We start from the raw sequence: 17,049 nt of genomic DNA, 5'->3' as shown, positions 1-17,049 counted from the left end.
CTGCTACCAACCCCCGAGAAAGACACTGAGTTTCCCCATGATTGTCAGCAAATACTTGCGGAGATGCATGGGACTAGGGAAGACCTCACTGACCAGCCTCTAACAGATACAGATGCCACCTGGTATACGGATGGGAGCAGTTTTCTGTGAGACGGTGAGCATAAGGCGGGGGTGGCGGTGGTTGATGGAGAGAAGATAATTTGGGCCCAAGCACTGCCAGCCGGAACATCGGCCCAGCAGGCTGAATTGGAAGCCCTGATTCAGGCCCTAAAGTTAGCAAAGGGATAAAAGGTCAACATTTACACTGACAGCTGCTATGCGTTCGCTATGGCTCACGTACATGGAGAAATTTACCGGAGGCGGGGGCTCCTCACCTCAGCTGGTAAGGACATTAAGAACAAAGAAACAATAGTGGCCCTTCTACAAGCCTTGTACTTGCCTAAAAAGGTCAGCATTATCCATTGCCCTGGACATCAGCGAGACCGGGGGCCTATTGCTTGGGGCAATCGGATGGCAGATGAAACTGCCCATCAGGCAGCAGAAGGCACCTGCATTCTCTACACACATGCAGACCTTAAGGCTGAAATTGAGGCACAAACAAAGGAGGGAGATGCTCTTTTTACCTACACTGAACAGGATCTGGAACTCGTTCAGAAGCTCAACACTACCCTGGACCCAAAATCTAAAATATAAAAATACCAGGGTAGGATAGTGCTTCCTCAAAAGACAGCCTTTGAGCTAATCTCCCAAGGCAGATGAAACTGCCTGTTAGGCAGCGGAAGGTACTTGTATTCTCTACACCCATTCAGACTTTGAGGCTAAAATTAAAACATAAACAAAGGAGATTGTGTCTCATGTTCCCTGGTGAATGCTATCAGATCAAAGGTCCCATCTGGTAAGAGAGAAAGAGGGACACGACCAGGGACTAACTGGGAAGTAAATTTTACTGAGGTCCTCTCAATGGTTATAAATATCTTTTAGTGTTCATAGACACTTTCTCAGGGTGGGTTGAAGCTTTCCCCACCCGGAAGGAAACAGCCCAGATGGTGGTGAAGAAACTGATCGAAGACATTTTCCCTCGATTTGGACTGCCTAAGGTAATTGGGTCTGATAATGGCCCAGCCTTCGTCTCCCAGGTAAGTCAGGGAATGGCCAAAGCACTGGGGATCAATTGAAAATTACATTGTGCTTATAGACCCCAAAGTTCAGGACAGGTAAAAAAATAAATAAAACCGTTAAAGAGACCTTAACCAAATTAGCTCTAGAAACTGGCACTAAAGACTGGGTGCAGCTCTTACCTCTAGCTCTATTTCGAGCTAGAATTACTCCTGCCATGCACGGTCTAACCCCCTATGAAATCCTTTTTGGAGGACCACCTCCTGTTCTCAATGTAACTTTGTCCCCCTTGCCCTCTTCCTTTGATAACTCCAGCTTAAAAACAAGACTCCAAGCCCTTCAGATCATCCAGAACCAGGTTTAAAAGCCCTTGGCTGCTGTCTACCGGCCTGAAAGCCCACAGACGCCCCACTCTTACCAGACTGGAGATCAGGTGTACGTAAAAAGACACAACGTAAAGACTCTTGAACCACGGTGGAAAGGACCCTACACGGTTCTCCTGACTACGCCTACAGCCCTCAAAGTAGACGGGATTTCGGCCTGGATCCACGCTTCACACGCCAAAAGAGCCCTGACCCAGGGCGACACTGAAAAATGACATCTACACAAAATATCCAACACCTCATCCTAGACTCTGAAGGTCCTGAGCACATAAACCACTCCAGCTGGGAATTAGTCGCCATCATCATCATCTCTGCAGCCTTGATCATCCTTGTTGCCATCATCACATTGGTACTCATTGACCTTGCTTAAAAGCTGTAACACAACTTCTCACGATGCAGCTGACTCTACTCCTCGAAAAAATCTGCCTGCTCCTGACAGGAAAATGCCTGTACAATCCTCATGTGCCTATGCAGCTGACATAAATGGTGACAAATCCTAAAACAGGCCATACACTTCGGCTTGCTAACTCCACGAGACCAATGGGTAATATCGATAACTTAGGCCTTGGTCCTCACCCAACAATACCATGCTTCAAAAAAACACCCAAAAAGATCTATAGATTTTATACATTTGTTGACCATTGTTGGTGTGCTGAGTGATGGAATCAAATTAAAGCACCCCCAGATCAAAGTGGATTCAAACCAAGTCCCCCAGGCAAAACAAAGTACAAGGAAGTAAAATAAAAAATAATTCTAACTGCTGAGAAAGAACTAACCTTTTCATGCTCCTTGCACAAGCTGAAAATCACCTGAAACTTCCCCCTCCCACTGCTGCCGGCCCCCTCCCACTGCTGCCAGTTTTGGTTTGTGGTTTTTGCCTTTAAAAGTAGCCTGTAAGCTGAGCTCAGGGCTGCTGCTGCTCTCTCTCTGAGTGAGGCAGGGGCCTGTCTGCGCAAATGATTAAATCCTCTTGCTTGTTGCATCTCCTGGTCTTGGGACTGAGTCATTGGGGTGCGACCTTCCATGGACGTTGGGTACCCCAGACCGGGGGTCCAACAGAGAAACCTGTGTCCCTGAATCCCCACCCAGGGGGACAATGTCTGCCAACCAGGCCTGCCACTTGGTACTCTCACACAAAGGAGATGCCCATTTCCATTGCACCAAGCCGTGGAGCAGCTCGTTCCAACATGCCCATACCAAAGCTATCCAAGTTCTGCCAGACCTCTGGCCCCAAGCATTTCAGACAAGGAATGCCCAGCTGTATCTTCATTCTGCAAGACAGAGGGGAAACTGAAGCAACAAAGCAACTTGCTCCGATTTCACAGGTGGAAGAGTTTTTGTCAGGATTTGAACCTGAGCCCATGGCTCTTGCCCAAACTCCCCTGCCTGCCACTGTCACAGAAGGACCCAAAAGCCTCAACTGACACATAGGTGCTATCTAAGGGGAGCTGCTCAATGTCCTCAATCCAGAAGGTAAAAGTTTCTGTTTAAAAAACTGTGAGCCTGCCTCCCTTACAGGTCACACACCCAGCTCTGGGCTCCTTCCTGCCTGCTCTTCTTTTGCTGTTAATGGTTGGGCAGTGTTTGGAGTAACGACTTACCATCAAAACTACCAGCAGGAAATACCAAGCAGAAAGAGAGAAGGTTGCCAGGTGAGATGTTGATTTGGGAGCAAGGAATGATCTCTAATTGTCAATCTGAGAATGTCTAGCTGTGGCAGCAGATGTTTGAGGGCGGAACTCTTTGAAGCATCCCTCTGCCTTCCTCTGGGGGCGAGGGCTCTTTGGTCTTTCAACACTTGGCACGTGTCACAGCACATCAGCAATGTCACAGCTTTGTTTTCTAGAGACCCAGGCTTCTAGGGGTCAGCTGTGAGTATACCAGCAGTCCTATGTGGAGGCTCAGCCTAAGTGGGGTTCATGGTCCCACAGACTCAGGCCCCTCCTCTCTCTTATCCCTCTACCATGTGTGACTTTTCTTTCCCACAAAGTCATCTCCTAGCCCAAGTTGGATGCTGGTTGTTCCAATGTTACATATGCATTCTAGGTATTAGAAATGAGGAGAAAAAAAGAAGAGAAAGAATTTTAAAAATACCTTTATCTTGCCAGGCATGGTGGCGCATGCCTTTAATCCCAGCACTCGGGAGGCAGAGGCAGGTGGATCTCTATGAGTTCAAGGCCAGCCTGCTCTACAAAGCGAATTCCAGGCCAGCTGGGGCTACAGAGAGACCCTGTTTCAAAAACAAAAAACAAAACAAAAAAAATACCTTTATCTTTTAGCAGGGTGTGGTGGTGCGTGCCATCATTCTCAGCACTTGGGAGGCAGAGGCAGGTCAGTCTGGTTACATAGCGAGTTCCAGGCCAGCTGGGACTACCGGGAGACCTTGTCTCAAAAAGACCAAACAAAACAAAAACAAAAAAATCTTTATCTTTTAAATTGTGTGTGTGTGTGTGTGTGTGTGAGCGTGCGCTATGAGACCAGAGGCGTCAGATCCAGCTGAAAGTGGGGTTACAGGAGATGGTGTACCACCTGATTTAGGTGCTCAGAACTCACCTTGGGTCCTCTGCAAGAGCAGTATGTGCTCTTAACTGCTGAGCCATCTCTCCAGCTCAATAAAATATTTTTAAAGAGATGCTCCAAGCTGGGTGGTGGCACACATCTGCAAGCCCAGCACTCAGAAGGTGGAGGCAAGGAGGATCAGGAGCACAAGACCAGCCTCGGCTACATAGGGTATTTGAGGCCAGTTTGGGCTACATAAAACCCTATCTCAAAACCCAAACAAGAAATGTTCTAGCATCACCTCTACACTCGCACTTTCTTTGTAAAATAAAGTGGCAATGTGACTGCTAACTCTAAAGAAAGTTGGGGAAAATAAAGTCCTAACTAGGGAGCCCCATGTCCAGCTTTTTAAGAAAAATGTGCGAGTTGGGTGTGGTGCACACTTTAATCCCAGCTCTCAGGAGGCAGAGGCAGGCAGATCTCTATGAGATGGAGGCCAGCCTGGTCTACATATTGAGTTCCAGGCCAGCTGGGGCTACAGGGGGACCCCGTCTCAAAACAATAACAACAACAAAAAAGTGTTCTATTAAAAAGCAACCATTGAGCCAGCAAGATGGCTCAGTGACTAAAGGCACTTACTGGTAATCTCATGATCTGAGTTAGATCTCTGGAACCCACATGGTGGAGGAGAGAAGTGACTCCTGAAAGCTGTCCCCTGACATCCATATGCACGTCATGGCACATGCTGGGAAACACACAGTGGTCTTGGACAACTGAATCTTTCTGGCCTTTGGTTTTTCAATTTGTGAGGTGACGACAGTAGTTGCTTCATAACTAGAGACAGAGTGCTTGGTACAACGGTCTGGGAGACAGAGGCTATGGGGAATGCCAGCTGTTATTATCGCCACATCTCGTGAGAACTTCTAGGAATCAACACTCTCCTGAAGCCTCTGCCATGTGGACAGGGTTCCTGGAGGCTAGTGTGGAGAGGGCATGTTGGCCTCTCAAGCCCTCTCTGAAGGGTGGTTGCTGAGACTTTGGGTGGGAACCCAGCAGGGCTGCGACTTTTAGGCTACAGCGCCCTAAGCATGTAGCACTTCAAGCTCAGTGGCATTCCTTGCAGCAGTTATCAAGGAACAAGGTGATCCTGACAGAAATGCTGCTGGATATGACCAGTTGGTTGGTTGAAAGCATTTTGGGTGGTGTCAAATTTTATTAGTGGCATTCCTGGTCTCTGGGAAATATCCAATGAGAAGTCAAGTTGTGTCAAAGGACAAAGCCACAGACCCAGCTGGGTACTAGGCACACAGTGGCTACCTCATTCCCTTTTGTGATGATCCAGACTATGTTCCAAAGGCTGAAAAGAGAAGTAACACTAACAGCCCACACTTAGGCTGGGCAATGGTCTGCACTGGCAAGGCAGGTCTTCCGGCAAGAGGATTTGGGAAGTTGAGGGGCTCTACTTGACTAACCATGTGACCTTGGGTAAGTCAGAAGATGGATGCAAAGTAAACTCATAGAGTGGTGAGCTCAGGTGGGCCCCTTCTTTACAGGTGGCTATGGAGGGGGTTACACACCTCCTGACACTCAGTGAGTGGCTGCCACCGAGTGTTTGACCCTCAGGGGTGTTTGAGGCAGAAAAAGGCAGAAGGAGAGGACTGTCTTTGTATCAAGAACCCTGCAGAAGATGGTGTGATGTTGCTCATCTTGCATCTGCTGATCTTCCCTCAGAATGAGAAACGAGGCTCTAGCCAGTGAGTTTTAGTTATATGAAGCAACAGTGTCACTGTCAGGGCCACTCAGAGCTCCCACACCTGGTGGCATCAACACAAATGCCTAGTGACATGGATGCAGGGGTTCTTTAAACCCTGTGATCACATGCCTTGATGCTTTCTTGGAATTCAGAGTAATTCTTGGCATGAAGCTTGCTTTGTTACTTGTTTTGAGACAGGGTCTCTCTATAGTCTTGGCTGGCCTGGAACTCACTACGTAGACCAGGTTGGCCTTGATCTCACAGAGATCCACCTGCCTCTGCCTCCAGAGTGCTGGGACTAAAGGAGTGTGCCACCATGCCCGGCTTGAGCATGAATCTTACGCATATACACTATACACTGGCAAAGACAGAGGGCTCCTCAAATACAATCAGAGGTTCTGAGAGCAAACAGTCATCCAAGGCCAAAAACATTTCAGAGACACTTATCATAATCAAAGGAAGGGGAAATAGTTGCAAATCTGTTTGATAAAATCTGATACTCAACAAAAAGAGGAGGGTGCAAATATTGAAGCACGGCCAGCCACATCCTACTTTAGAATTTGGTTTAGAAAGCAGCCTCTGAGGGGCCAGCTCTGAGCAGCCACCCAAAGTAGCTTGGTGATGGTCGGGTGGGAGAAGACAGGAGGCCAAAGGTTCTGGGAAAAGAACCTCAAAGTTTGGGGCTCAGCCTTGTAGCCTCTGCCAGGAGCCCAAGTCATCCCTTGAGGTAGGGACAGGGATGTCTGGATAAATATTGCTCCATGATTTCGTCTTACCTTTGGCTCATGGAGACAGGCAGAAGGCAAATGGCCAGTCCCCACAATAGATGTGGGATGCTCGTTCCAGGGAAAAGCTGCTTCTGAACAGGTGGACCCTGTCCCCAGGCTACCTCCATTCACTCCCTCAGCTCTTTTCAAAGCCCAGGTTCTCAAGCAGGAGAGGCAGTGGGGCAGAAAACAGCAGCGCACTCTCTCTCATAGGGAGCATGCCTCATTTCCTCTATTTCGGGACTGCATCCTGGAGGCCAAATCAAACACTAGTGGGTTTCTAGGCCACTTTAGCTGCAGGGCAGCCCGAGAACACTTCACTTACTGAAGGTCCAGGTTTGAATGGATTGGGTGGCTTACAGGGTCAGAGTTTAAAAAGCAAAGGACGAGTGAACCAGTGTGTCCTGTACATGGGCTCTAAGCCAAATGCAGCTGCCTAAGCCAGGTGTCATCAGTCCCCTGGGGTGTAAATGTCAGTGCAGGGAGAGCAGGACGCTGGACCTGGGTCGGCCCAGCCACCCCGCACCAGGATCAGAACTCGTTTTCTGGTCTGTTTGGATGAAGGAGACTTAAAAAGCTATCTGTCGGGTCAAGACCCCAGGTTGGTCTAGTCTGGTCACCAACTTGCACCACAGGTGGCCTTTCCTTCTGGTCTGTAAGGCCAGAAGGGCATCAACCAGGAGCTGAGCTTCACCTTGGAGGTTGGAGATGGCTGACAGGTCTACCAGGCAATGGGTTCACCCCAGTACTTCAAACCAGACTCAGATTCAGTTCCAGCTGATCTCAAAGGAGGCCGGCCCAGTCTGTGGCTGGCGACCTCTAGTGGCCACAGTCAAATTCCCTGTCCAGTGTGGGACTTTGTACCTTGCCACAAAGAAAAACTGTCAGATTCCCTCAAAACATCAGCTCTCATGAGAATATGAAATAAAAGAACTAGGAAGAAAAACAACGGCTGTAGATTCGTTTACCACATCCTTAGCTACTGCAGTTGTTCTAAAATAAGAATAATTTAAACATTTTCTTGAGGGTGTATTTATTGAGTTCTAAAACTCTGACTTACTTCAAAAATTCAAACTAAGAAACTAGGAAAATAGAATTCTCAGCAGCTCTGATAGCAGGTGGCGAAGTCTTTATAGTATTATAATTATTTTGCCATTAGAAAGATGGTTCTGACAGCTTTGGCAGTCGGGGAGCTTCACGGTCTCCACTTTATGTCTTTGACCCCGTGAAAATGTCTTTTCAAAGCAGTGTTATCAGCCCATGGAGAATTTAAACAGGAGTCGTCATCATTTTCTTCCAGTTTCTGGAAATAAACATGTTTTACTCAGGACGGCATTTCAGCAAAGTGTTTTTTTGTACAGACTGAACAACGAATCTGGGCCACTGGTCACCTCCCCCCCCCCCCCCCCCCCCCACTTGTGGTTAGGTGACAGCCTTGGAGAGGCAGGAGCTCTGGAAGGGTCCCTGTCCCACACTGCACAGAACTCACAGCCACCCACCCGCCCTGGGCCCTGGGGTGAGTCATGGGGTGCACTGCATGCTGGGAGGGGTGAGATATGGGGTACAGGCTGGGAGGGGGGAGGCACGGGGGCTTGTGGTTAGGTGACAGCCTTGGAGAGGCAGGAGCTCTGGAAGGGTCCCTGTCCCACACTGCACAGAACTCACAGCCACCCACCCGCCCTGGGCCCTGGGGTGAGTCATGGGGTGCACTGCATGCTGGGAGGGGTGAGATATGGGGTACAGGCTGGGAGGGGTGAGGCACGGGGTGCATCCCACCCACCCCTCAGCTACCTTGAGCTCCTCCTGTCTTCTGTGGTAAAACAGCATCAGCTGCTTCTGCTCCTCGCTGCTAATAATCGGCTCTCGGGCTGGTGCTCCCTGTCCCCTCTGAAAAGGAAGAGCAAAAGCAAACTGGGGGCCAAGGCATTTGTTCTTGCAGGAACCATCCAGAAATAACAGCCAGTGCTTTATACCTGCCTCTGCTGACTGCTAGGACAGCAGGATCTGGTGAACCAGTGGTTGTCGTGGGGGTAGGGGGTTCTGGCACTACCGGGATCTGGACTTTCAGTGGCTGCCATCTCTGTCATTCCCAAGGCAGCCAGTGTGGGCGCAGTATGGGCTCAGTGTGGAGGGGAGGACACTTAGAACCACAGGTTTTGGAGAGACTGGTAGAAGGCCTTGCTCCCAAAATTATATAAGAATGATTTACACATGCATAAAGGCAAGGCACCCTGCAGGTGGATGCTCTGCCTGGCTCCCTAAAGGCCCCCAACCTTGCTCAGGTGCAGGACACCTGCAGCTCAAAAATCCTGAAATCTGCGACTGGCTGGATTTGTCATTTTTAGGAACATTTTGATTTGTTCTTAAGCCTGATTTTTAGGTTGAAATTCACATGGCACATTCTTCCTCCCCCACAATTCAAAACAAATGCCACATGTAGCTCCCACTGTGGGGGCCTGCATAGGGAGAATATTTGTAAAAGGAGCCAATAGGACTCAGTATTTGCAGTTTATAATCATTCAGATTTTCTGCCAGAGTCCATCAGCTGAAAGGTAAATACGAACGCTGGCATGGAAGCAGAACACTCACTTGCTGGATCTTGATGATGATCTTGGTTTTCTCATTCCTCCCCACATAGTCGGAAAGCATCTTTGTTCTTCTTAGTTCTTTGGCTGCCCACCATAGCTGTGCCTCTGATTCTTTAATGACATCAAGTGCTGCCTGGGGCCAATCACACAACCATAGCCTAAGAGCATTAGGAGCCATAGGTGTGTCCCACCCAGCACCCAGAGCCTGGAGCCTGGAGCCTGGAGGGTGGACCTTCAGGCAGAGGACAGACCTCTAGCATCCTGCCTTCTTCCATCCCTCACTCAAAGTCCTTGCTGTTGTCAGCACTGAGTTGCTAAGCTTGAGCTCATCTCCCGAGAATGGACTCACTAGCTTCTTGCCCTGTGACGTGGGGAGCACCCTCAGCCACAGTGCAAGATCCCTTTAAGATGGCTCTGAGGACTACTGCTGGGGAGAGCATTGAGCTTGTGGAGAGGCATCAGGGTTGTTCTCTGCTGTACAGTCCTCACACACAAAGAGGCTTAGCAGAATGTACACTATCTGAACGGACAGCATTTATTAGGATCTAATACCTCAAACGACTTATTTCAGAGGAAAATGGAACAGAAGTTAGAGTAAGAAAACAGGAAGCAGGGTATGAGGCTGGAATGCAGAGGGGCCAATACACCTGGTAGAGAGCGGCACATATTAGGCCCTGGGCCTCCCAGAAGCCAAAGGAAATGGAATGTGTGCAGTTACCCTTGCTGCATAGACTGACAAGCTTTCTTTCCGGCCTCCCTGTTTGTGGGCTGCACCCTGTGACTGTGAGTTGAGTTCTGGTTCTCACAGCTCTGCTGTGACCAGGGCAGAGCAAAGGTGGAAAGCAAAGCTTCACGCTTTAGGCAGGTCAAGCCTGAGTGGCTCTAGGGAACATAAATCACTTCTGGGTTACCCAGGACTACACACCTGAGTTCCTGACAGATCTTCTTTATTTTCAAATTCCATCTGGATGGGATCGTATGGTGGCAGCCCCATGGGATAGACAATCATCACTGCACCTCGAAGCAGGTCCAAGGCATCTTCTACCATCTCCATGGTAACACAGACACCAGCTTCCACTTGTTTCTGAAAGTAGACCAGGCATCACTGTGGACTGAATAAACACCTATCGAGTTCTTGCACAAGACTCTTGCCAGACACTGGCAGTATGACCCCACAGAGAATGTGTAGCTGCTGCTCTCCAAGTGACTACTGTCTACTTTGGGCTGAGCCATGAACACCAGAGAGGATGGCAGAGCTGAGGGCAGACCCAAACCCAGCAGCACAGTTGGGGAGGATGAGGAAATGCTGAGGGAGATGGCAGCTCCATTTGACCTTCAACCCAAGGGACTGAAGAGGTGGAGAAGAGCAGGCTGCTTCAGGACAGGCAGGAGAAGGCAGCTGGACTTGGAGTTTGTGAGTGAGTTTGCCTTTCCTGTTAGGAGAGGGGAGAGGAGTCATAATGTTGGGAGCCTATCTTGCAGTGGGTGTAATATGGACCTAGTTGGAGGCAGGTCAGTCAGAAGGCTCTCAAGGGAACAGAGGAAAAAACATAAAATAGAAGGTATATATATATATATTAATAAGCAATATATCTAATTTAAAAAATTATGTGTCTTGAGTGTTTTGCCTACAATGTATGTAATTGCACTGGTGTTATGCAGTACCCATGGAGGCCAGAAGAGGGTGCCAGATCCCTTGGAACCTGAGCTAAGGACAGTTGTTAGTCACCATGTGGATGCTGGGAACTGAACCTGGGTCTCCTACAAGAACAGCAAGTGCTCTTAACCACTGAGTCATCTCACCAGCCCATACATAACTACTTTTTGAAGGTGCAGATCTTCAGAATCCCATGGAATCATTTAGGTGCTAGGAACATCCTTTGCTATTTGTTTTTGGTATTTCTGAGGCAGGGTCTCACTATGTAATCCAGGCTGGCCTGCAACTTACATTTCTATTGCAGCCTCCTGTATGCACCACACCCATCCAACCCTTTGCTGTTTACAAGAAGCTCTTTTTGTGCTAACAAGGTAATTCATGGTGGGCACTGTAGACAGCATGGTCCGCAGTGTTGAGAGGGGATGGAGCCTTTAAGAGCAGAACCTGGTGTAAGGTGATTAGATCACTGGGAATGTTATAAAGTGAGACTACTCCACTTGAATGGTCCCTTTGCATACTCTTCTTTGCCATGTGACAAAGACTAGGGGCCTTTATGACAGGCGATCTGATCATGGACTTTGAGCCTCTAAACATGTGAGCAAAGCTTCTTCTCTTTACAAAGTATCCAGCCATAGCTATCTTGTTATAACAACAAAGACAGACTAGGACAGTTTCTAGGAGAGGGCTGACCATTCCAGAGAGGCCAAATACGTGACAGTGTCTCAGCCCTACCTGCCAGCTCAGGGAGGAGCGGACAGCTACAGCCCGAGTCCAACCATGTGGCCAGATGCTGCCTATAGAACTAGAAGACCTGCTGGGCGTGGTGGATCACACCTTGAATCCCAGGAAGTGGTAGGCAGAGGCAGGTGGATCTCTGAGTTCGAGGCCAGCCTGGTCTACATCGTGAGTTCCAGGCTAGCTGGGGTTACTATAAGGCGCCCCTGTCCAAAAAAAAAAAAAAAAAAAAAAAAAAAAAAAAAGAACTAGAAGACCCGAAGAAAAACTCTAGGACTTCAAGACTCAGTAAAGCTTCCTGGGTGCCAGACACACTGTAATTCATGTGTGTTCCAGGAGTGCCCCGGAGCTGCTCTGCTCCCTCTGCCTTTGGTACCTTTTCTAGGTATGTGGCTGTTCCTGAGTTGTACCCTGTATCATAAAACTGCAATCAGGAGCATGGTGCTCTCCAGGAGCTCTATGAGGCATTCAAAAGAATTATTTAAATCTGAGGGGGGCACAAGAAACCCCACATTTATAGCCAAGTGGGACAGAAGGGTGGGTAGCCTGGGGACCCCACTTGAAGCTAGTTCCTGAAGAGGAGTCTTGGTGACCTTGGCCTCTAACTGGGGGATTGGAACTAAATCTAGGGGGCTGGTACTGGAATTAGCTTGTGGGGCCTGTGCTAACTGTGGGTCACTGATTCAGAACTGATCTGAGTGTGGGAGCTCCTGTTGGCATTGCAATGCACAAGACCGCGTGGGGGCTTTAAGTAACTCAGGGGCTGCAGGACTGAGGGGAGGGGGCCAACTCAAGAAGCATCTCAAGATGCAAACAGTATGGGGCCAGACTTAAGGTGGCAAGTGGGCTGAAGGAGACACACAACTGGAGTATGTACATGTATGAGACACTGGTGGCTCTGTGAACAGACACCTATGGGGGACACTTACTCTGAGGTATAGAACACAGAAAAGAGTGAGGAATGTTGCAAACAACGGATGAAGCTAAGGCCTTTCTGGTAAATACTTCACAGAGGCTTTACTATCTAACAGGTGGCTTTTCCAGAGGCTTGTGAAAGATTAGGTGAGTCGGGCATGGAGGAACATGGCTGTAATCTCAGCCCTCAGGATGAAGGAGGTGAAAGTCTGTTTGGGATACATAGTAGAGAATTTGGCTGGCCAAAGGACTGACTCCACATAGGAAGAGTCTCAGAAATAAAATTAACTAATAATAATAATAATAGTAATAATAAAAAAGGTTAGCTAAGAGCCTGAAGAGTTGGGAGATGTTTAGAAGTATGTTTCGAGGAGTAAATGCGAACAGGCAAATGAGCAGGCCTTGAGGCCAGGAAGACTGCGGATGTGGGTCAGAGTGATTAGTGTCGTCCACACAGATGATGTGACAAGATACCAATAGTTTACATCTTTTTAAAAATTAATTAATTAATTAATTAATTAATTAATTAAATGTGCATGTGCATGCTGAAGCACGTGTGTGGAGGTCAGAGGACATCTGCAGGAGTAGGTTCTCTCTTTGTACCGTACGAGCCTGGGGGATCAAATTCAGGTTTTTCAAGCTCAGGCTGTTAGGCTTGATGGCGAGCACTTTTATTTACCCACTGAGCCATCTCACCCAGTTGTTTAAATACTCCTGAATTCTCTTCCTCTGGGGCATAGACCCTGCCTTTCAGTGGTAGTCTATGAATGCTGAAGATGATCACAAAAAACTACTTTGTATTAAACATATTCTTTATCAATCATATGTCTATACATTTTACTTCTTTACAGCCACAATATTCAAAATTTCCCACTTAACATTCTAAATTTTTCCAAAAAGTAAAAGAAAAAGTCAGTATGCCTCAATTCACACGTTGTTATGAACCTACATTTTACACAAACCAACAAAAATTTGTTTGCCTGGTAGGATCTGGATTTTGGACAACTGTTGTAACTGTGAAAAGGAAAAGTCAGTGTCTACCCCAAATACACTTATTTCTTTTGCCACTGGAAGGCAAAGAAAAAAAAAATCAGAAACTAAAGAGCAGCACAAAGGTGGGGGGCGTGGGAGAAGAGAGGAAGAGAGGAGAGGAGGAGGAAGGTTGGTTTGACACTCAAACCCATACTTAAGGGTTTCTACTTCAAAAGACCAAGGTTAGAGCATCCTACTAAAAGCTGACCTTAGGGCTGGAGAGGTAGCTCAGTAGTTAAGAGCACTGACTGTTCTTGCAGAAGACCAGGGTTTGGTTCCCAGCACCCATATGGCAGCTAACGACTGTTTGTAACTCCTGTTCTAGGGATCTGACACCCTCTTCTCACCTCTGTGGGTATTGCACAACATGGGTACACTTACATACATGCAGGCAATACACTCACACACATAAAATAAATAAATATTTAAAAGCTGACCTTAGATATTATTGCTTTGGCTTCTTCTATTGTCTTCTTTAAAACCTGCTTCATCTTTTCATTTGGAGCTATAAAAATAAAAAAGTAGAGGAGAGAGAGAGCCATCAAATACAGTCTTTCAGTGCCTCTGAACTCTCTAGAGCCCATCTGTCTGAGCCAGGGAACTTGTGAAGTAAGTATGTGCCAAGTCTGGAATTGACTTGATGGACATAGGAAAGACTGGGTGTAGGGGGTTAGTTAGAGATCCACCATGATGGCAGAGGTCTGCAATGTGCTTTATGCAACTTGGTGAAGGCTACAAAAACAGGGCAGACATGTCACTGGATAGACAGGGTCAGCAGACTCTGCAAAGAGCCAGACACTAAAACTACTTTAGGCCTCCTAGCCTATGGAGCAGCAAGTCAACCCCATTACAGAAGGAGACCCAGACAATAAATGACCAGGATGGCTGCATGTCAATAAAACTATGCAAGTGTATACGTATGTGCACATGCATGCTTGCTTTGAGACAGCTTCCCTGTGTCCAGGTTGGCCTGAACATCCTGATCCTCTTGCCTTAGCCTCCCAAGTGCTAGGATCACATTTGTGTGTCCTCATGCTGCATAAAACTTTATTTTACCTGACAATTGGTCAAATATCACACATGGCCCACAATTTACTAATCACTAGATAAGAAGGGGGGGGAAATCCTAACTTCAAAGTTTAAGAGTAAGCACAGTGGATTCAGTTTAAGATTAAGCACAGTGGACATAGAATCCTCAAATCTAGGGAAAATGGTACAGGTCCAAGCCATACAGTTGTAATAAGTAATAGAATCAATTGGCACTGAAAATATCAGAAATAAAAAAAAAATTGTCCTTTGGACCTCACTTTACTTCCCTGGGCGCATAGCCTCCAGTGTCCTGGTCCCAGCACCTTGGTGCCTTGACTCCCCCAGCCCTTTTCACCTCCCAGCTCCCCCTCCACGTCTCTCCTCTTAGCCTGGCTACAGGCCCATTTCTTGTCCTGGCACCCCAGACACCTGGCTGATCTCCACCCAGAGCCACCACTGCCTTCTGATCCTTTGCATCTGGACCAACCCACTTCCTCCCTGCAGTCCCCAGGAGCCCTCTGGGCCTGATCCCGCCCTCACCTCCCTTTACTTCCCTGGGCTGCACAGCCTCTGGGCGTCCTGGTACCAGCACCTTCCCTGGGGAAGCCCGATGCGCCCACCGTGCCTTGACTCCCCCAGCCTATTTCACCTTCTCAGCTCCCCCACTGAGTCTCTCCACCTAGCCTGGGTACAGGCCTATTTCTTGTCCTGGCACCCCAAACTCTGGGCTAACCTCTTGGCCCAGAGCCACCACTGCTTCCTAATCCTTTGCATCTGGACCAACCTAGTTCCTTCCTGCAGCTCCCAGGAACCCTCTGGGCCTGGTCCTGCACTCACCTCCCTTTATTTCCCTGGGTAGAAGAGCCACCAGCTTCCTGAGACCAACATCTATCCTGGACCCTTCTCCCAGGCCAGCCCAGCCCCCAAATTCCTGAGGGCAGCATCTTTCCTGGAGGGACCCAGACCTTAGGAGAAAGCCTGAGAGCATCTGAGCCTCATCTCACTTGGGCCTCCATGGGAACTCCTGAAGAAAAAAGCAATTAGGTCACTCCAACATAAAATCAAAAGAGAGAACCTGAAGCCTAGACCAACCAGCTTTTCATGCCCAACAAGTAAACTACAAAGGCACATAAAGTTTACAAAAAGAAGCAAGCCGGGTGTGGTGGCACACACCTTTAATCCCAGCACTCAGGAGGCAGAGGCAGGTGGATCTCTGTGAGTTCAAGGCCTGCCTGGTCTACATCATGAGTTCCAGGATGACCAGGTCTCAAAAAGACCAAAAAAAAAAAAAGCAGATCTAAACTCAACAAAGGAAGGCTTGAGAGTCTCACACAAGAATCAGAAACTTTGAAGAAAATTCACATGTCAAAGTCACAGAGGAAAAAATAATAATATGAAAACCCAAAATAATATATCCCCACCAAGTACCAATAGTCCTCTAGAGGAGTACAATGAGAACTCCCTAGAGATAACACAAGACATGGAACTCAAAAAGAACAATTATAAACATGATAAAAGAATTCAGTGAATTCTTAGAACACAAAGAACTGAAGGAAGATAGGGATAAACTTCTGAATGAATTCAGGAAAGAGTTAGAAATACTAAAGAAAACTCAGACAGAAATTAAGAAGGAAGTGCAAAACTCAATAAGCCAAATTGAAACAACAGGGGAAAGCCTCACCTCTAGAATGAATGAAATGGAAAACAGAGTATCAAGACTGGAAGATAAAGTGGAAGAATTAGACCACTCAAGCAAAGATTATGAAAAATTTAAGAAAACACAAGAATGGAATATGCAAGAATTGTGTGACACCATAAAAAAGTCAAACTTACAAATCATAGGCATGCAGGAAGTAGAAGGATCTAAAGATAATGGTATGGAACAGATCTTCAACAGGATTGTGGAAGAAATCTTCCCCAAATTAAAAAAAGACGTGCCCATACAAATACAAGAAGCACATAGAACACCAAATAGGCAGGACCAGAAAAGAAACTCTCCATGGCACATCATAGGAAAAACACTAAACATTCAAAACAAAGAGAGAATACTGAAAGCTGCAAAAGAGAAACAAGTCATATATAAAGGAAAACCCATCAGTATTACACAGCTGACTTTTCAGTGTAAACTATGACAGCCACAAGGGCCTGGATTAAAGTATTCCCAGTTCTAAATGACTACAGATACCAACCCAGATTACTTTACCCAGCCAAAATGTCTATCATAGTTGAAGGGGAAAGAAATATCTTCCATGACACAAATAGGCTGAAAGAATTCATGTCCACAAAACCAGCCCTTCAGAGTTCTTGAAGCAATACAAAGAGCTGAAGAAAGGAATGACCATACACAAGGGGTGACGGAAATAAATTCAATGAAGGTATAACTGTGGAAATGCACAGCTATATTAAGAATGTGAACAGAAATAAAAATGACAGGATTCAATACACATCTTTCATTAATAACTTCAAATATCAATGGACTGAACTCCCCAGTCAAAAGATACAGATTAGTAGAATGGATTAAGAAATAAAACCCATATTTTTGTTGTCTGCAAGAAACTGATCTTACTTTCAAGGA

General features: G+C 47.2%; 1 protein-coding gene across 2 annotated transcripts in view; it reads right to left on the bottom strand.

Annotated features, from left to right (window-relative positions):
• Positions 1-7,625: 7,625 nt before the first annotated feature.
• Cfap298 (cilia and flagella associated protein 298) overlaps positions 7,626-17,049 on the bottom strand; it is a 19,642-nt gene continuing 10,218 nt past the window's right edge. Inside the window, exons 3-7 of one of the 2 annotated variants that reach the window (XM_008835977.3) lie at positions 13,883-13,950; positions 10,032-10,190; positions 9,108-9,239; positions 8,310-8,405; positions 7,626-7,821 (exon numbers count right to left, since the gene is read on the bottom strand). In XM_008835977.3, the coding sequence (XP_008834199.1) occupies positions 7,714-7,821; positions 8,310-8,405; positions 9,108-9,239; positions 10,032-10,190; positions 13,883-13,950 (563 nt within the window). In that variant the 3' untranslated portion in view covers positions 7,626-7,713. The remainder of the gene's footprint in view (positions 7,822-8,309; positions 8,406-9,107; positions 9,240-10,031; positions 10,191-13,882; positions 13,951-17,049) is intronic. The other variant, XM_029564896.1, reaches the window with a different exon arrangement.

Source organism: Nannospalax galili, unplaced genomic scaffold, assembly GCF_000622305.1.
Source record: "Nannospalax galili isolate Female #2095 unplaced genomic scaffold, S.galili_v1.0 scaffold136, whole genome shotgun sequence".
Taxonomy (NCBI): Eukaryota; Metazoa; Chordata; class Mammalia; order Rodentia; family Spalacidae; genus Nannospalax; species Nannospalax galili.
This window is presented reverse-complemented; position numbering and strand designations above follow the sequence as displayed.